This window comes from Camellia sinensis, chromosome 1, assembly GCF_055761805.1.
Source record: "Camellia sinensis isolate YWXY chromosome 1, ASM5576180v1, whole genome shotgun sequence".
In the NCBI taxonomy this organism is placed as follows: domain Eukaryota; kingdom Viridiplantae; phylum Streptophyta; class Magnoliopsida; order Ericales; family Theaceae; genus Camellia; species Camellia sinensis.
The window spans coordinates 15,291,363-15,313,727 of NC_138961.1; the positions used below are offsets into that span (position 1 = coordinate 15,291,363).

At 38.1% G+C, this 22,365-nt stretch overlaps 1 protein-coding gene across 1 annotated transcript; it reads right to left on the reverse strand.

The window, feature by feature from the left end:
- Positions 1-17,296: 17,296 nt before the first annotated feature.
- LOC145820043 (uncharacterized) lies at positions 17,297-17,752 on the reverse strand. Its single transcript, XM_082914454.1, has one exon. It carries the CDS (start codon positions 17,750-17,752, stop codon positions 17,297-17,299), a length of 456 nt encoding a protein of 151 aa, XP_082770580.1.
- Between the last annotated feature and the right edge of the window lie 4,613 nt (positions 17,753-22,365).

Below are 22,365 nucleotides of genomic sequence, written 5' to 3' on the forward strand. Positions count from 1 at the left end.
ACTGAACAAAAGAGTTAAATCCAAGAGATTCATACTCTCGCCCTCTATCACTTCTAATTCTTTTAATCTTTTTACCGAATTGATTTTCCACTTCAAGAAGGAATTCTTTAAATTTCTCAAAAGCGTCACTTTTATTTTTTAATAAATATACATTTGTGTATTTTGAAAAATCATCAATAAAAATGATAAAATATCAGTTACCATCCCGAGTTAAAATTCCTTCAAACTCACACAAATCAGTATGAAATAATTCTAGTAATTCAGTATTTTTTTCAACACTTTTATGAGGCCTCTTGGTAATTTTTTCTTTACTGCAAACTTCACATTTCTCAAAATTTTGTCACTTTAGGAATTAATCCTAAACTACTCATGATTCCCACATATTTATTGTTAATATGACACAAGCCAGCATACCAAAAATTAATAGAAGACAAAGTTATTGGTGTAATAGTAATAATCAATTAATCAGCAAGGAAATTTAAGAGATAAAAATGACATTTATACTCATCTGTATTGTAAGAAGCCACCTTTGCTTCATGTTCCTTGTAGTCTTCATCATTCATCTCCTCGGTTGGGATTTTGTTTGGATTCTTCTCGGTAAGAACATATGCAACTTTCAAAAGGCTAAGGTAAAAAAAACTTTTCCTTTCCACCTGTTAAAATGAACTCTTTTGAACTTGAAAGGCTTGTTGAGATCTCCAATTCCATCATTGGTTTTTCTGATGCTTGTTCCATGGTTGATCTCCTTAAAATTGTTGGTGAAAATACCAAAAAAAATTATATTTTATTGATAAATGATGCAAAGAAAAAGAGATACAAATAGATCAGGTTGAGACACTGTAGACGTGCCCGCGTGGGGGCCCTCGCTACAGTTCGGACTCGATTTTGTTTGTGTCACGGTTCTTAATCTGAACCAAAGAGTCCAAATTCGGCAAATCGTTTTGAGAAACAGATTTTTTGAAAAGAAGTGCCAAACATGGACTGCTTTGCCAGATACAGAGTCGCCACCTAAATATTTTAAAATGGGGGAATTTAGGAAACCCTGACTCGGTGCCAAAGGCCACATGTTCGTCATCACCAAAGTTGCCTCGGCTCGGGAACTTTGGTATGATTGGGAAAGGTCAGCTATGAGCACCCCCTCTCGCCCGATCCGAAGATCGGCCTCTACTAACCATGATATCCAGTTTTTTGAAAACGTTATGTGTTCTTATTCCATTTATTAGCGTAGAATTACTATGCTATGCGCGCAACAAACAAGTATAGACTAGATTGCCTAATTTGGAAATAAGCATTGCATATCTGTTTGTTCTTAAAAAAAAAAGCACTTTGGAATTTGCTACTCGCAAGTAGGCTAAAATACAGATTTCAACGAGTTTTTCCAACTCAGACAATCCAACCTTCACCCATAGGCATTCAAACAGTTTATCACATAAGCATCTAGCCACATAGTAAGCATGCCGTCATGATAGCATTCACACGCATGCGATATGCTAAAGCATGAAAATACTTACATCGTACTCCATGCCAAAACAATAAACTAGTTAGCCAACATGCATGGTCCTAGTTCATGTCAAATTGACTAATGCAACACATACATGATGCAATTAGAGTAGGCTCGGCTAACCTAAACATGGCATGTGAAATGCAATCAATTGATGCACGTATTCAACTTGGAATTGAAGTACAAATGCAGTTAGCATGATGTACCGAGCCCGGTGCATGCGAGACAAATGTATGGATGCACGCATGCATAGCATAAGGTATGCTAATTTAAACATGACCTATTACTAACCATCAAAGCAGGTAAGTAAAAGGGAGAAAGAAGTGGAGGTTGGAAGACATGCACACACTCACCCACACTTATTACAAATTCGCCCTCGCTCGGAGGGACCGAAAGAATAATACAAATTAACTACCTCGCAAGCTAATTAATTATTACAAATCACCTAATTAATTAACAAATTAACTAAGCATAAGAAAAGCAATAAAAGGGGCCTCGGGAAGAGGGTTCGATGCGCGCGTGCTCGGGTCTTGCCCGGAAGTGCACTGCCATGCATAGGCTGCCTCTGTTTTCCCTACTCTGCCTCTTTGAAGACTGCCAAAGTCTCAGAATTGCTTCCCTGGACATTGGGAGACACCACCGGCTGAGTAGAATGGCCACCGACAGTGGTATGTGATCACCGGTTGTTGGTGAAGCTATCAGCCCAGGAGGGATTGCCGGTCGGCACTGGACACTGCCGGTCGGCAGAAAATTCCTGCAGAATTTGCAATTGACAGCAGCAGAGGGTAAGGCATAGCATGGCAATGCAATTCAAGCAATGTATGCACCAATCATGTCCCTTATCATGTGAGCGACTCAAAGGGACATGCTCCTTGGTTCTCGGACCATCAATCGCGCATTTCCATGCGCGATGGCCCAAGGGACCAAGTGTGCACATTTTGATGTTAAGTGCAATGCAAACCAACAAACCAAAGGGGGCCCAATCCCTATCACTAAATCAAGGGACAAGGCATGCATGTTCAATGCAACCTAAGCATGTTAACTATCATGCAACATGGTATAAAAGGGAGCATGCAAACATGCAATGCACATTAGGTACATAACCTAAGCAACAAGGCAAACAAGCATGCCATAATTATGCAAACTACTTGGAGCATGCAAGATGTAATCTAATCATGCCACGTGCTAGTAATTTGACCAAGGGAATGCATGCCAAATGCAAGTGATTTCAAGCATGCAACACACGCAACCGAAGCATGCAAACATGAGATAATGTAATAGCACTTGAATGGCATACAAGGGATGGACTTACACTAATTGGACGGCTCTAAGTTAGGTCCCAAAACAGTGGCCAAAGCTTAAGAAGATGGGGCCAAACACACATACACACATGCGCATGTTAAGGCCTAGACACTCAAGCATCAAGGGGCATCTTTCAAGCACACTTAAAAGGGAATAATCATGGACATGGGGCATGCATTAAGCTCTGAAAATCATGCAAGGACATAGTGCCAAACCAAGCAAACAAGATAGGCCAAACATGCAACAAATGGCCCAAGCATTCAAGGCAAGTTAATGATGTATTGAACTACACTTGATATGACCACACATGGCAAGACTTAAATGACCAAAAACAGAGTTTTATCACATAAAACAAAGCCCAAAAGACCACTTAGATGGCATCTAAATGGCTTGAATTCAAAAGCATGCCCAAATGCACTTTCAAGGAGCATACCACACAAGCTCATAAGGCATCAAAGAGGCATCCAAGGCAAGCATACAAGCATGCTAAGGGGACTGAAATGATGCTATAAATGGTGCCAAACCATTAAAATAAAGCAAGTAATGCATGCTACACACTTACACACTTAAGGCCAACAAGCCAAAATGCAAAGGGGCTATACCAAACACATCATGGCCGACCAAAATGACTAAGGACAGACCTTTAGCATGGCAAAATAAGCACAAAAGCTTCACAAAGCTAGACCTAAAACATGCTTGAACAATGGTTTACAACCTAAGGCATGTTAAGGCCTAAACATGGCATTACAAGGTAGGTGTGCTAAACATGCATGGTGTACCAAAACCAACATACAACAATGCTATTTCATGGCGAAATAAGCATAAATAATAGCCAAGGCATGGTCAACATGAGGCTTAGCTAGGTGCTCATTAAAGAGGCAAAAATGGCCCTTTTCAAGGACAACAAGGAGAGGGGGTGACCCTCTCCTTCTTGGGACTTCAAAGAACCATCCTTACCACTGAAATCCCTCAAGATTTCAGTGGTGAGGAGGCCTAAACACCAAAGTCCCGGAGCTCACTCAAGATGGCACAAAATGGAACCTCTCAAGGCTTAAGAGGTGCCAAACACCTCCAAACCACAAAACACTCTAAACAAACTATTTAGAGGGCCTAAAAATAGAACTTTTTTATGTTATACACTAAGCTCAAAAATAGTTCTAAGATAGGCAAAAATAGTATGCAAAAATGGAGAATAAAGGAGTAAGATTGTTACCCTTGAAGACTCTATTCCCAAATGAAGCTCCAGTAGCTTCTTTGAGCTCAAAACAGCTCCCAAGCTTCAAGAACAAACCTCTGGCCCTTCAAGAACCAAGAAAATATGTAACACTATGTGTTTGTGCGCAATAGTAAGACACAAACACACTTATACACACACAAAGGCCAAATGAGAGAGAGGTATAGAGATAGAATATGTATAAATCCTAACCCTAGAACTCAAACCCTAAAATGGCTGTCTAAAATGTCTAACCCCTTAACAAGAGAGAAAGACCTCTCTTTATAGAGCTCTTTGTCTTGTAAAGCTGACAAGACATGCTTCTAAGAGAGAGATCCCTCCATACACGTGTATAGAAGGGAGCCAAATGCAAGACAGTTGTGTCAAAATATCTGCAAAAGCAGATGCACAGTAATCGGCCGGCCAAAAATACCATTGACCAACAAAAGATAGCCGGCCGGCAATCTATAGTGCCGGCCGGCCAAATATTTGGCCGGTGGCCACAAAACACAGCCGGTGGCCTCAAGCCACAGCCAGTGATGGGTGGGGATGGTCTACAAGCCCTACCCTGCCTCTTAAAGGCAAAACACAAGTGTTTGGTGTCAAACCAAGCACAAAACAGTCGAGTCGAGAGGTCCTGCGACGAGGCGGCCTGCCAAGGCTTCCGGGAACTCAAGACGAACACAAACAAGGGTAATCACCAAGTGTTCCAATGGTGACGTCCAAGTCTTGAGGACGGTCAAAAATGGGGTGTCTACAAACACGTATATCACGTCTTCTTTAAGGAGATCAAGCCCACTGCGATAGGAAGAACCCAAATACCGATGCAGTAGTCACAAAACTATGACTTGTCCCCTTGTAGACGTCCCCGAACGTCCCGGGAGGGTAAGTCCCGTTCCGTTCATTTGGGGTTACTACAGCTCGGACTCTCAAATCGTCACGATTCTTAATCTTGAACCAAAGAGTCCAAATCCGGTAAATCGTTTTGAGAAAACAGATTTTTTTGAAAAGAAGTGCCAAACATGGACTGCTTCGCCAGATACAGAGTCGCCACCTAAATATTTTTTACAGGGGAATTTAGGAAACCCTGACTCAGTGCCGAAGGCCACATGTCCGTCATCACTGGAGTTGTCTCGGCTCGGGAGCTAGGGTACGATTGGGGAAGGTCAGCTATGAGCACCCCTCTCGCCCGATCCGAAGATCGGCCTCTACTAACCATGATATCTGTTTTTGAAAACGTTATGTGTTCTTATTCCATTTATTAGCCCAGAATTACTATGTTATGCACACAGCATACAAGTATAGACTAGATTGCCCAATTTGGAAATAAGCATTGCATATCCGTTTGTTTTGGAAAATGTTTTGGAATTTGCTACTCGCAAGTAGGCTAAAATATGGATTTCAACGAGCTATTCCAACTCAAGCAATCCAACCTTCATCCACAGGCATTCAAACAGTTTATAACACATAAGCATCTAGCCACATGGTAAGCATGCTATCATGATGGCATTCACACGCATGTGATATGCTAAAGCATAAATACTTACATCGTACTTCGTGCTTAAAAAAAACAGGAACGTGTTAGCAATCAATGCATGATCCAAGTCCATGTTAAGTGCCTAATGCATCGCATACAAAATGTTACTAGAATGGGCTCGGCTAATCCAAGGATGGCATGTGAAATGCAGTCAGTCAATGCATGTATTCAATTCGAAATTTGAAAGCATGATGTACTGAGCCCGGTGCATGCAGGACAAATGAATGAATGCACGCATGCATTGCATGAGGTATGCTAATTTAAACGTGCCCTAATACTAACCATCAACGCAGGTAAATAAAAGGGAAGAAAGAAGTGGGGATTGGAAGACATACACACCACTCACGCACACTTATTGCAGATTTGCCCTCGCCCGGAGGGACCAAATAAATAATACAAATTAATTAACTACGCAAGCTAATTAAATATTACAAATTGCCTAATCAGTTAACAAACTAATTTAAACTAGGAAAAGTAGTAAACTGCCTCGGGAGGAGAGCCAGATGCAGCGCATGCTCGGGTCCTGCTCGGAAGTGCACGACCATGCATAGTCTGCCTCTGTTTTCCCTGCTCTGCCTCTCTGAAGACTGCCAAAGTCTCAAGGATGCTTCTCTGGATATTGGGAATCACCACCGGCTGAGTAGAATTACCACCGGCAGTGAATTGTGGTCACCGGCACAAAATGAATCCATCGGCTGGTGATTTATTGCAGGTCGGCAATGTGTACTACCGGTCGGCAAAGAATGCCTGCAGAACCTGCAACTCACAGCAGCAGAGGACAGAACTTGCATGACAATATAATTTAAGCAATGTATGCACCAATCATGTCCCCTATCATGTTTGTGACTCAAAAGGGCATGTGTCTCGATTCTCGGACCGCCAATCACGCATTTCTATGCATGATGGCCCAAAGAATCAAGTGTGCAACTTTCATGTAAAATGAAACGCAAACCAAACAAACGAACCAAGGCCCAATTCCTATCACCAAGTCAAGGAACAAGGCATGCATGCAAGATGCAATGCAACCTAGGCATGCAAGCTAAGGATGCAACATGGCATGGCAAGACATTTATGCAAGCATACAAGCAAACATGAGGCAATGCAAACTGATGAAATAGTGGACTTAGACATGATTTACGCAACTCTAAATAGGCCTAAAACAGTGGCCAAAAACCAAGGAATTGGGATCAAACATACATACACACATGCAAGTAAGTTGGACCAACACTTAGGCATTAAATAAGCAACTTTAAGGCACACTTGAAAAGGGATATCATGGACAATTAGCATGCAACATAAGCTCTGAAAATCATGTTAAAACGTGGTGCCAAACCATGCAACAAGGCAAGCTGAACATGCAACAATGGTCCAAGCATTCAAGGCTCACCAAAGAGGCAATGGACTACAATTAGTACAACCACACATGGCAGGACTTAGGCAACCAAAAACAGAGTTTTAACACATGAAACTAAGCCCAAAAGACCAACTAGATAGCATCTAGATGGTTTGAATTTAAAGGCATGCATAAATGCTAAAACATGGAGCATGCAAGGCAAGCTTCCAAAGCTTCAAAGAGGCATCCAAGGCAAACATATGAGCATGTCAAAGGGACTGAAATAACATGTAGGGTGGTTCCAAACCACCGAAATGATGCAAGCAACGCATACTACACATTCACATACTTGAAGCATACAAGCTCAAATACAAAGGAGCTATACTACGCATGCCAAGATCAACTCAAACAACTATGGACAGACCTAAAACATGGCAAAATGAGCACAAAACCTTCACAAGGCTAAACCTAAAACATGCTAGAGCAAAGGCTAACAACCTAAGGCATATTAAGGCAATAACAAGGCATTACATGGTAGGTATGCTAAGTATGCATGGTGTACCAAAACCAACACACAACAAGGTTATATCATGGCATAATGAGCATGGAAAACAGCCAAGACATGATCAATACACACTCTAACATGATGCTCCCTCAAGAGGCCAAAAAGGGTCCCTTTTAAGGACAACAAGGAGAGGGGGTGGCCCTCCCCTTTTGGAGACTTCAAGGCACCATCTCCGTCATTGAAATCCCTCAAGATTTCAGTGGTGAAGAGGCCCAAACACCAAAGTCTCGAAACTTGCACAAAAATAGCACAAAAAGGGGCCTTACAAGGCTTAGGAGGGGTCAAACAAACCCAAACCACAAAACACTCTTAATAAACAATCAAAACGGCTAAAAAAAGGAACTTTTTTGTATTATACAATAAGCACGAAAACAGCTCTAAGATAGGTAGAAAAGCAATGCAAAAATGGGGAATAAAAGGGAAGTTTCTCACCCTTGTAGATCACCTTCACAAATGATGCTCCAACAGTCCTCTTTGGCTTGAATCTAGCTCCAAAACACCAAAACCAGCCTCTTAGAACCTCAGTAGCTAAGAGAAGGTGAAACACTATGTGTTTGTGTGCAATAGTAAGACACAAACACAATTAAACACACACAAAGGTAAAAAGAGAGAGGTATAGAGATAGAATGTGTATGGATTCTAACCCTAGAACTCAAAACCCTAATATGGCTGTCTAAACTCTCTAAAGTGTCTAACCCTAAGCAAGGGAGAGAAGGGCTCCTCTTATAGAGCTTCTTGTCTTGTAAAGCTTACAAGACAAGCTTCTAAAGAGGGAGATCCCTCCATACACGTGTATGGAGGGGAGCCAAATGCAAGACAGCTGTAATAAAATATCTGCAAAAGTAGATGAACAGTAGTCGGCTGCCCAAAAATGTCATTTTGACAAAATTGAGTGCCGACCGGCAACAAAGAATGCCGACCGGCAATAAACATTGCCGATGGCAGCAAAACACCAGCCGGTGGCCTCTGGCCATGGCCAGTGATGTGTGGGGATGCCTCACAAGGCATTCCCTGCCCCTTCAAGGCAAAACACAAGTGTTTGGTGCAAAACCAGACACTAAACAGTCGAGTTCGGAGATCTTGAGGCAAGGCGCGTAGCCGAGACCTCCGGGAACTCCAAACAAACACAAACATGGATGATCACCGAGTGTTCAAACGGTGACGTCCAAGTCTTGAGGACGGTCAAAAATGGGGTGTCTACACCCCTCCAGGATACAACAGCCCAACCACTTGTCATATGGTTCAGGCCAACTCTGCACAAGATGATGAACCCAAAGCTCCACCAAGAAAAACATAGTTGATGTGTTGGTGTAGAAAAGAGTAGATGAGAGGAACTATTCATAGGCCATTAGGACCTTACAAATTACTCCAAGAAATAATGACCATTAAATAAGAGAAAATGGAGAGACTCCAAATAATAAAGAGAAAATGGGGAGACTCCAAATAATAACTCACCACCATGTTCATGAATTCTAATTGATCTCCATTCATGAATAAGATAAGATTCATGAATAAAACAAAAGAAGATTCATGAACAAAAATATATAAATAAATAAATAAAAATATTAAAATGGTCCAACGCAATTAATCACAATTTTGAAATTTTTTTCTCATAATCAACAACAAGGAGATATTACAAAATTTAAACATTCATTAACAAAACTTATTGGTCAATAATTCTATGAGTAGTAATATTTTTTTTTCCAACTAACAATAAAAAAATCTCCAATTTGAGAATAATCATATAAAAATAGAAATTAATAATTCAAGCGGGGATGGCAAGTCGTCACTTGCGGGAAGATATAGAAACAATAATGCTAGAGTTCATACATTTTTTTTTTAAGATAAGAAAGGGGTACTTTTAAAAATAAATAAATAATTCAAAATAGTAAGTTATGGTTATTTTTTTTTTTTTTGAAAATTTAAAAATGCCAGGGTAATTAAATATTTAAGGGGGAGCTAATATAATTTTATAGGGGTTAATGGGATATACTCTATACATATATGGGTACTATAATAATTATTAACAAACGAAGAGGGCCATGTGCCCCTCTTTGGCCTTACTTCCCTCCGTCCCTAGCCGTTTAAGATTTTGATGGGTTAGATGGTGGGGTAGGGGAAGAATTTGTAGCCTGGGGAGCAACTTGATCATTTGATCCAAGTTAAACCTTATGCTATCCCCACAGCGGCCCTTCTTATCCTCCTCTATTAGAGATATACATTAGTAATAAGATCTATTATACTAATATTATATTTAATTATACAATTTTACAAACTTATATTAATATCTCTTACAATATTGAAAACTTTAGCTGTGTTAATGAAAGTGATGAAATTATTGGATTATGCTTAAATATTTTGTATTTAAATATGTACGGCTATTAAATGATACAATTACACCATTTTACCTAATTAATTTACATAATTACCTTCATTCTCTCAACGTATTGTTTAAACATAAAGTAAGAATATTTAGATTTAGGTGATGTTTGGACATGGTTAACAAAGAGTAAATAAACATTTTAGTTTAAAAAAGACAAAAGGAAAAAAAGATAACAGCATTATTTTCATCCCTTTAATTAACTGTATAAGTCAAAACATTATGAAATTTATATTTCAAAAAACTATTGTGTAATTATATCATAATTATAGTTTAATTATAATTTATTAATTAATTGTAAGAGATTAGTATAATTTATCTTAAGATAATATTTAATTAAAAAATTTGAGTAAAAATTTATAAAATGATTCTTTTATATTTTGGGCTTTCTCTTCACAAAATACTCTTTGAATCCTTAATCCAAATATAATAATCTAAAGAGAAAATCATAAAGTAAAGGAAACAGAAACGAGGAAGAAGTTGCTTCACATGATTTTCATAAAATAAAGCAAAAAGGACATGGTTTTCATAAATGTACGGGAAAGAAATATACTTTCTCGTATGATCCTGTTGACTAAGTTTGCGCTCCTCCGTACGACGTCGCTTTATCACCTGAAAACACAAACGTGAGCTAGCCGGCGGGTGTGTGCCGGAAACCTCTCCGATGCCTAAGTCAGCAAACTTGACAAATAGACAAAGCTCTGAGTATTCAGAAAGCAAAGTTGTGTGTTACCTCTTCCAAGGTGATGTTTGTGAGCTTTTATAAGTTTCGTGTGGCACAATCCTAGTAGGACTTCTACTCTCCCATGCAGAGTCCTCCTAGGATTCATACTCCTGAAAGATAATGCTTATCCTTCAACACACCCCTCACTTCTTAAACCAAGTGAGATGGTTTTATCACGGCCGAACTCCAATGCGACCGAAATAAACACGACTATGCAAAGCCGTAGAATAAACCGAACTAGTTCTTCCTTTTACTTCTCTGACGTCGGCTTCTCATGCATAGCACATGGCATGATTGGACCGAACTAACAAATCGCGACCGGTATAACTCCAAGACCGAGCTACTGAGTAGCAAGGTTTTGACCGTTCTAACCACAATACGTCATGACCGGGCTAACACTGGGACCGGCCTAACTCCAAGTTGCTTCCAGATCGGAGTATCTTTACAATTCTTGGGCCGAAGTAACTTTATCTCTCTTGGGCCGAAGTAACTTTTCGGCCTTTTTACCCAGTCTTTCATGCTTTGGGCCCTAAAGTCCATCTCATAGCTCGACTCAATTTTTAGCAAAATTACCCTCTCAATAAAGTAAAGCAAAAAAGAAAAGGAAAAGGAAAAGCAAAAGAAGTTGCTCCACCTCGGGTTAGGATACTCTCCATTGCATAGTCATAATGGAAGATCTTCATTAAATTATTCAACGGTTGTAAAAATATTATTTCAATAAATATAATAATCATCAATTGACATTCCTATTTTAGAGGAATAGGATATGTAATGGATATCTTCCATTGCAAATTTAGAATGGAGAGGATCCTAATCCCTTCAACTCTGCTTTTATATTGCCCCAAATGTTTCGACTTGTATTAATTTGTTTGGTTTCAATTTTTAAAAATTGTTTTTTGAGTTTTAATTTGTATTTTTTATTTTTATTGAAATTTTTAAAATTTTAATTATTTTTTTTTTACTTTTTCAGATGTACCTAAAAAGTTAAATATTTGTAAAGAAATTTATAAAAAACAAAATTCAATAAATATAACAAAATATGAAAATGTACTTACTTTTTATTTTTGTTTTTATTTTTTTGTATTTTTTTAATTATAAAAATTCACAAATATTATACTTTTTAAATTTATCTAAATTATGTGTAGGAGTGGATTTAAGGTTTAGGGTTTTGAGTTAGGGTTTAGCATTTAGGATTTAGGATTTAGGATTTAGGATTTACGATTTTATGATTTACGATTTTAGGGTTTAGGATTTTAAGATTTAAGATTTAGAGTACACATAATCACCTTTCAAAAAAAAAAAAACATGATTCGAGGCATTCGAGCATCGAATCTTCGTGGCGCCTAGCACGGTTGCAAACTAAATTATGGTGGAATATGACTGTCGTCAGTATCATTCTTTAATCAATTTACAAAAAAACAAAGAAAGAAAGCAAAACCTCTGCCATGAAGAAAAGGGCTTCAGATCCCCTATCCCACTAGCCTGTACCAATTTTCTGTCGCATTATTCTTGTGTCACCACGTGTAAAAAGATAAAACATTATCAAATTTATATTTCAAAAAAATGTGGTAAAATTATACCAAAATGGTTATTGAATTATAATTTATTAATTAGTCTGATCGGTGTAAGTTATCCTAAGACTATGTTTGGATAATAAAATATGAGTAAGAATTTATTAAATGATTCTTTTATACTTTCTCTCCACCCATTACACTTCAAATCCTTAATCTAAAGAGAATCATAAAGTAAAGTAAGAGAAAAAGGGAAAAAGGAAGAAGTTGCTCCACCTCTAAGTTGTGTACCCTGTTTAGTTTTGAGTTTTCAAAAATTATTTTTGAGTTTTGAATTTGTATAAGTTACGTTTTTGTAGATTTTTTTTTTCATATTTTAATCATTTTTTTAAAAAAAAAAATACACATAATCTAGATGTATTGAAAAATACAAAATTTGTGAAGAAATTTTTTTTTATAAAAACAAAAAGAAGCAATAAATGCAAGAGAAATACAAAAATAAACTAAATTTTCATTTTTTTTAATTTAATACGTTTTTAAAAGATTTTTTTAGCAAATTTTGTACTTTTTAACTGTAACTATAGATTAGATGTAACTAAAAAGCAAAAAAAAAAAAATTACATAAATTATTAAAAAAATACAGTGAAAATAAAAATACACAGAAAACAAAACAAAAAAAAAAACTCAAAATTTTTAAAATGGGCCATAATCGAATGAGTGAGAGAGAGAGAGCAGTGATTTCAGTGAACTATGTGAGGGTGATGCTGAGAGAAAATGAGAAAGAGATGGGAGTAGGGAGTATGATGAACTATGCAGTAGACAAGTCCAAGGAATTGTCGACAGTGGTAAGCAACATAGGTGGGAATTTGGTGGGTACGGCGGAGAAGAAGTGGAAGGAATTGGTGTCATGACCCAAACCTGCCCTAAAAGTTTAGATCATATCCGGCCAGTAATCACTTGATTACCTTCTGCCTCATACAAGCATATAGAGTAAATATAATAATGATGCTATAAACGAAAGCATACAACAAAAGAAAAGTCCATTGAGCTGTGCCAATATGAGCAACATTATAAAGTTAACCTCATAGCACATTCACATCACATACATGTCCATGCAAAAATATTAGTACTATAAGAAATTTATACATATCGTTTACAAACCCAAGACTATAGTAGCAAAAACAAAATGAAGTCAAAGTATGGTGTGAGTCAAAGGCAAAACTCCATCTTAAAGGCATGACTCGACAAGCTCCTGGAGCTGACTCTAAGGATGGGCTCCACGCTGCGGATAACTTACATGTGTACACATAATATTGGGTGAGCGAAACTCAATGAGTAATAATATAGTGAAGCAATATAAACAGATGATCATAAAGTTTATAATCATAATACGGAACGGCCTCGGGCCAAATATGACACAGAACGGCCTTGGGCCCACTATATAAACAAAACAGCCTTAGGCCCATCGTATTAGAATGGCCTTAGGCCCATGAAGGTACAGAATGGCCTCGGGTCCACATATTAACAGTTGTTCAGAACGATCTCGAGTCCAATCACATATGATTATATCATTAACATAATGACCTTAGGCCCACATATTATACAGAATAGCCTTGGGCCCACAGAATGGCCTCCGGCCCAAACACATCATAGCATAAACAAAACGACTTTAGGTCTATATTGCACATGTCATATAACCTTTATGAATTTCATTCATTTCGATCAAAACATAATGTTGGTACAAATCACATTTCATAGCTTAAATTAATCAATTAAGATCATGTCTTTAAAATACTATTACTCATAGTGCATTTGATCTTGTGGCTTTTCCTCCAACACACGACCTCCACAAACATTTCACACACATATTTGGTAAATCATTTGTTCAATTCGTACACTTTTTTTTTCATCATTCATGTTAGGTTTTTATTCTTGGCAATCCCGTTTGACAAAACTCCTTTCAGCTGTATTTGTTTTCGCACTTTTATTTCAGTGAGGCTATGAGTTTATTCGATGCGAATCCAACCCGAATTGTGCCTTGTAGAGAAGTTTGTGATGTTAATGCTTTCAAGATTGCCACTTCGCTGATTATGACGGGGGTCGAGCTGCCCGGTCAACTCGCGCCCGAAGCAAAATGCAAAATTGCATTCAAAGTTGGTTGTCCGCCCTTGCTCGCTCGAGCGAAGAAGTCCTCGCTCGAGCGAAGGATTGCGTCTATACAAAAACCTGAAAGAACTCATTGTTCGCTCGAGTGAAGGGTTCATGGCTCGAGCGAAGGCATTAGTAGAAATCACGCGAGTTAAGGTTCTCGCTCGAGCGAGAGAAGCTTCGCTCGAGCAAGCTTCAAAATCAGGATTTCTATAAGGAATTGGTTTTCTTCCAAAACTAGGATTACTTTGGATTTCTATAAGTAGTTGGTTTTCTCCCAAAACTTGACTAACTACTCCAGATCTTCTTTTTGTGTTCTAGGGTTTATATATGGGGATATTTTGCTAGCTTTCTTCGATGTTTTGATTGAGTATTCAACTCATGGTTTAAAGAGTATACATCAAAGGATTATTTGTTTGTTCTACACAAAAGAGAGAGTTGTTCTTCGGTGGATTCTGAAGAATTCGAGCCTGATGCTTTGGTGGATTCTGGAGTGGCTCATCGTCAAGACAATTCCGAGGTAAAGACGGGGTTGGAAGGGACACATGGGGTTGGTTCAATTCGGGCGTGGATTCGCTAGGTAATTGAGTGTATACCTGTGTAATTCCTTTATATCTTCTTAGTGGATTGTTTTGTGGCTGTTGCCCATGGTTTTTTTATCACAATTGGAGGTGTCCAATTGTGGTTTTTCCACGTAAAATCGTTGTGTCGATTTATCTTAATTGTTTGATTGGGATTGTTATATACTGCTTAAAATTGATACATAATCACAAATCAACATCTAGGGAATTTCTAGGTTTTTCAATTCATAACCTTCTTTAATGAGTTTCTAATCATCATTTCACTCCCGAAAGGTTTAAATAAAATTGGAATGCGTCTAGAAGGTCGGGAGTATCGATATAAGAAAGTAGGGTTTTCTCCTCTGCCTGGCCGCACGTGCAACCGGTCCAACTGCTCGAGCGGTCTGGCTCCGCTTGTGCGGAAATGCTAGCCGCTCAAGCGAGTAGAATGCAGCTCACCAGATTTATGCATGCTCCGCTCATGTGGAGCCCGTAGCCGCACGAGCGGTCTGGGCACACCCAAACTGTTTGAAAATGGCAAAAAAATGCAAACTTTCCAAACTCATTTCTAACCACAAATTCATGCAAAACCAACCCAAAACATGATATACTAGCATGATTCAAGTGTAATTCCAATTCAAATACGTCAATCTTGTTCCAATATCAAATTCATGGTCTCATCTTTTTTGTTCATTCATACATTATATACACAAGTTCAATATATATACAAACATGGTGATTCTTCCAACAATTCTTAGTTATATGAACCATCTAAGGTTTATTTCATGGATTAATCACAAGAATGAACTCAAATCAAGCGAAAATGAAGAGATTAGAGTTCAATTACATGCATTTAGCTCTATCCAATATACAACTCCATACCTTAGCTCAAAATTCCCAATTCCATCTTAATTCTATGACAAAGATGAGTTAAAGACAATGAATGTAAGTAAATTAACATATCTCAACTCAAATCTAAGGTTTGCTCCTTGATTTTCTTCAAAATCCCTAGCTTTCCTCTTCCTTTCTCTCTTACTCTCTTGAGCTCTAAAGCAAGAATGAAGAACTTATGGCTAAACATATACATAACCCAACTCATAAAACGTAATTTAATTATTACGAATCGTAATTTTTTAAAATTTCCTCGTAAGCTCTATAAATCATGCTAATCATAAATATAAAGTCGGTTTTGGTTTATCACGCCTCTAAGGCTTTCAATTTTCAGTTCAAAGCTCCAATTGCAACAGATATTCCTACATTCAACGGATATTATTCCAAATTCACATAATTCACATACTTAAGCTTCCAAATTGATATCAAACACATAATCACACGTATAGTTAAGTATAAGACGGGTTGGGTTATCACAGTTTTCCCCTCTTTAGGAAGTTTGGTCCTCTAAACTTATTTACCTCAAGTCGAAAACAATTCTGGATATCGTTGCCTCATTTATTCTTCCCGTTCCCAAGTGGCTTCACTTCCGTCGTGTTCTTTCGATTTGACCTTTACCATTGGGATAGTCTTGTTCTTTAGTTGCTTGACTTGCCAATCAAGAATTCAAAGAGGTTTCTCCTCATAAACCATATCGTCATCTAGCATAATTTGATGATAATCAATAACATGAGAAGGGTCCCGAGGGTAGCCTTTGCAACATTTATACGTAGAACACATTGTGCACTTACTCCATGCTTGGTAGTAAAGCAATCCGATAGGCAACCAGACCTAATCTTTCTAAAATCTGAAATGGCCCTCTGTACCTGGGTGACAATTTCCCTTTCTTTCCAAATCTTGCGAGCCTTTTCATTGGGGTGACTTTGACAAAAACATGATCTCCAACTTCAAACTCTAAGTCTCTCATTCTTTGATCCGTATAACTCATTTTTCGGCTTTGAGACATTTTTAATTTCTGTTAGATGATTGATCTAAATCTTATCCATAGTAACTTGTACAATTTTAGGCCCCATTAACAATCTATCCCCATCTTCGGTCCAGCAAATTGGAGTCTGACATTTTCTTCCATACAAAGCTTCATATGGTGCTATCCCGATACTGGAGTGGAAACTGCTGTTATATGCAAATTCCGCTAAAGGTAAATGAGTTTCCCAACTTTCACGAAAATTTAAAACACACATCTGGAGCATATCCTCCAACATCTGTATAGTTCTTTCAGATTGTCGATCGGTTTGTGGGTGAAATGTGGTACTAAACCTCAATTTCGTCCCCAATGCTTTTTGTTAGCTTTGTTAAAATCTCGACACAAACTTAGAATCTCTATCCAACACAATGGAAACTGGAACACCTTGCAATCGAATAATTTCGACAATGTACATAATAGCAAGTCTATTAGCATTATAAATAGTCTTCACAGGCAAAAAGTGAGCAGACTTAGTTAATCTATCCACAATGACCCAAATGGAATCCATATATCGAGGTGTTCAGGGTAAGCCCATAATAAAATCCATAGTTATGTGCTCTCACTTCCATTCCGGAATAGAGAGAGGTTGAAGTAAGCATGTTGGTCTTTAATGTTCCGCTTTCACTTGCTGACATTGAAGGCATCTTGAGATAAACTCTGCAATTTCCCTCTTCATATTAGGCCACCAAAAAGCTTGCTTGAGATCTTGATACATTTTGGTATTTCTGATATGCATAGCAAATCTAGACTTATGAGCTTCTTCGAAGACTCTTTCTTTAATTTCTGGGACATTTGGAACACACAATCTTCCCTTGAACTTTAACACTTGAGCTTCCAAAAAGAATCTTGATCTTAGCTTTGTTTCCAGCTTATCATGCATTTTTTTGAGAAATTCATCCTCTAATTGCCTTTGTTTAACCGCCATTGTGACTAACATTCCACCTCGTTCATGTAGTACAATTTTCACTTCCATTTTTTCCAAGTCAAGTAATAGTTCATTTTTTTCCGTCAGCGAACATGCTAGATTTCCTGTTGACTTTCTACTAAGGGCATCTGCTACCATGTTGGCTTTGCCGGGATGATAATGAATCTGCAAGTCATAATCTTTGATAAGTTCTAATCACCGTTTTTGCCACATATTAAGCTCCTTTTGAGTAAAGAAATACTTGAGGCTTTTGTGGTCGGTGTAGACTTTACACGTTGCTCCATAAAGATAATGCCGTCATATTTTCAATGTAAACACCACTATAGCTAATTCCAAATCCTGCGTAGGGTAATTCTTTTTATGTGACTTCAATTGTCGAGATGCATACGCAATTACTCTTCCATTTTGCATAAGTACACACCTCAATCCTTTATGAGAAATATCACTATAAATGACAAACCCTTTTGTACTTGACGGTAAGGCAAGGGCCAGTGCTGTTGTGAGCCTTGTTTTCAATTCTTGGAAGGCGGATTCCCTCTGTCCTGTCCACTCAAATCAACACCTTTTTAAGTCAACTGAGTAAGCGACACCGCAATCTTGGAGAAGTCTTTAACAAATCTTCGGCAGTAGCCTGCTAAACCCACAAAACTGTGTACTTCTATAACATAAGTAGGAGCAAGCCAATTCACAATAGCTTTTATCTTTTGAGGATCAATAGACACACCATCTTTGTTAATCACATGCCCCAAAAACACAATTTCATTCAACCAAAATTCACATTTCTTCAGTTTAGCACATAACTTCTTGTCTCTAAGTGTTTGAAGAATTAATCTCAAATGTTTTTCATGTTCTCTGATACTATTCGAATAAATGAGGATATCATCAATGAATACTACCACAAACTCATCCAAATACGGTTTGAAAATTCGATTCATTAGATCCATAAAAGCTGCTGGTGCATTCGTAACCCCAAATGGCATGACTTAAAATTCATAATGGCCATACTTGGTTCAGAAGGCAGTCTTCTCAACATCCTCTGCTTTGACTTTTAATTAAGGGTACCCGGATCTGAAATCAATCTTAGAAAACACTTGCGCCCCCCTATAATTGATCGAACAAGTCATCAATTCGAGGTAAAGGATATTTATTCTTCACAATTACCTTATTAAATTCTCAGTAATCAATACATAAACGGAGGGTCCCATCTTTCTTAATGGGTGCACCCTACGGCAATGTACTCGATCAGATGAACCCTTTATCAAGCAACTCTTGCAGCTGTATTTTCAATTCCTTCATTTCTGTCAGAGACATTTTGTACGGAGCTTTGAAATCGATTGAGGACCTAGCACAATATCAATAACAAATTCAATCTCACAATCTATCAAATCCCCCAGTAATTCCCCAGGAAATATATCCGGAAACTCACTAACAATCGGTATATTTTCAATACTCACATCGGGTGTCTCTACATGAAAAATACTAAATACTACACAAATAACCCTTACAACCTTTCTGAAGTAGTTTACAAGATTTCATAGTCGAGATCAAATAGGGTGAAGGTCCATGTCCCACAAAAGTAAACTCATCATTTCCTGGTGGGTGGAAAATAACTTGTTTGGACACACAATCAATGGTTGCATGATACTTAACTAACCAATCCATTCCCAAAATTATATCAAAGTGTACCATATCAAGGGGCATCAAATTAACACATAATGGAATATCTCCAAGTAAGAGCTAATATGCAGGATAAATAGAAGCACATAGCATATAGTCCTTAGATGGGAGAGACACACTCAAAACATAATTCAAGGGTTCCATAAATCTATCCAAATTAGGAGCAAATATTTTTGAAACAAATGAATAAGTGGAACCTGAATTAAGTAGCACATGAGCAGGTTGGCCATTAATAGAAAGTGTAACTGAAACACAACATCTGAATTCTGAACATCACTCGGAACAAGATGAAAGACTCTCCCTTGCCTAACATTGTCTCTAACAATTATAGGCCTTGCTGAGGTCTTCATTGCAGGGGTGGAATTAGCTGAACTGGCAATTGGTCCATTTCCCTTTTGTTTCCCGAACACATGGCAATCTCTCACCATATGTCCCGTTTTCCCACACTTAAAGCAAGCCTCGATTGCTCGGTAACAAACTCCTCGATGCTTCTTTCCACACTCAGAGCAAGTTGGTGCTGAATCGTGGGCATAACCCAAAACATTGGAAGTTCCCAAATTTAGCTTCTTATTTTGTGAGGATGTCGACCCTTTATATCCATGAGAACCCTGTCTTTTTCCCTTCCGATCCAAGTACCAGTTGTGATTAGCCTAATTACCTTCTGACATGATGGCCCTATCCAAAACATCCACATATTTATGCAACTTCAACACATTGATCTTTTCAAGAATAGAGTCTCGGAGTCCTCTCTCAAACTTTCTCGCCTTCTTATAGTCTGTATCAACCATGTATGATGTGAAACAGGCTAGCTTGGTGAATTTTACTTCATACTCCGCTACAGTTTTGTTGCCTTGCTTCAAGTTTTCAAACTCCGTCACCTTCCTGTCTTGAATACATTGTGGAAAATACTTCTCATAAAAGACCTCCAAAAATTGAGCCCAATTTATCCCTTGATGTTCAGCTCGAACAAGCATCCACCAATGGCGTGCTTTATCCTCAAGTGTAAAAGTAGTAAGCAAGACTTTTTGTGCCTCCGTGCATGGAAAGACCTCAAACAATTTCTCTATACCAAGTACCCATGCCTGCGCCTTCAGTGGATCAATTCCTCTCTTGAACAATGGCGGTTTCAACTTTTTAAATTCCTTTGTTAGTGAAATAGTTCGGTCGTTAGCTTGTTGGTCTTGTACTACCGGTGGTGGCGTAGGCATTGGTGGCGGTGGTTGTTGTTGTTACTGTTGCTATCTAAAAGCCTCTGCCATGTCTATGATCATTGCCTCCATTCTATTAAGTCGTGCATAGGTTGAATCCTCCCCACCTTCTTCCCTTGTTCTCACCATGATATAGAGGAACATACATTATAACTTTCACAAATAATATGCACATAAGACATGTTAATGCACATTTTCATGTCATACTTGATTATAAATGCATTATGGATGTAACTTAGACGTTTTCTAAACTCCTTATTGCTCAATGGACTCATATGTAAGATATTAACTCGTACTCTGATACTACTTTGTCATGACCCAAACTCGCCCCTAAAAGTATAGATCATAACTAGCCAGTAATCACTTGATTACCTTCGCCCTCATACAAACATATAAAGTAAATCTAATAATGGGGCCATAAACGGAAGCATACAACAAAAGAGAAGTCCATTGAACTATGCCAGTATGAGCAAAATTATAAAGTTAACCTCATAGCATATTCACGTCATATACATGGCCATGCAAAAATATTAGTACCATAGGAAATTTATACATATCATATACAAACCCAAGACCATAGTAGAAAAAACAAAATGAAGTCAAAGTATGGTGTGAGTCAAAGAAAACACTCCATCTTGGAGGCATGACTCGACAAGGCCAAAAAAATAAGCTCTTGAAGCTATCTTTTAAGGATGGGCTCCATGTTACGGATCACCTACATGTGCACACATAATATTGGGTGAGCGAAGCTCAATGATTAATAATACAGTGAAGCAATATAAACAGATGATCATAAGGTCCATAATCATAATACGGAACGGCCTTGGGCCCAATATGACATGGAACGGCCTTGGGCCCATCATATAAACAAAACGGCCTTAGGCCCATTATATAAATAAAATAGCCTTGGGCCTCATTATATAAACAGAACGGCCTTAGGTCCATCGTATCAAAACGGCCTCAGGCCTGCAAAGGTACAGAACGGCCTCGAGTCCACATATTAACAGCTGTTCAGAATGACATCGGGTCCAATAACATATGATTATATCATTAACAGAACGGCCTCGGGCCCACAGAACGACCTCAGGCCTAAACACATTATAGCATAAAGAAAACAACCTTAGGTCCATATTGCACATGTCATATAACTTTTGTGAATTTCATTAATTTCGATCAAAACATAATGTTGGTACAAATTGCCTTTCATGGCTCAAAGTAATCAATTAATATTATGTCTTTAAAATACTATTACTCACAGTGCATTTGATCTAGTGGCATTTCCTCTAGCACACGACTTACACAAACATTTCACACACACATTTGGTAAATCATTTGTTCAATTCGTACACTTTTCTTTCATAATTCACAACCTTCTTTAATGAGTTTCTAATAATCATTTTACTCCCAAAAGGTTTAAATAAAGTTGGGAATACGTCCAGAAGGTTGAGAGCATCGATACAAGAAAGCAGGGATTTCTCCCTTGCCTGGTTGCACGTGCAGCCGGTATAACTGCTCGAGCGGTCTGGTTCCACTTGTGCGGAAGTGCTAGCCGCTCGAGTGAGCAAAATACAGCTCACCAAATTTATGCATGCTCTGCTCGTGCAGAGCCCGTAGCTGCATGAGCAGTCTAGGCACACCTAGACAGTCTGAAAATGGCACAAAAATGTAAACTTTCCAAACTCATTTCCAACCTCAAATTCATGCAAAACCAACCCCAAACATGATATACTAGCATGATTCAAGTGTAATTCCAACTCAAATACATCAATCTTGTTCCAATATCAAATTCATCGTTTGAACTTTTTCATTCATTCATACATTATATACACGAGTTCAATATATATACAAACATGGTGATTCTTCCAA

Coding starts and splice junctions, on each gene's coding strand:
- LOC145820043 (XM_082914454.1), bottom strand. CDS start 17,752: ATGGTAGCAGATGCCCTTAGTAGAAAGTCAACAGGAAATCTAGCATGT.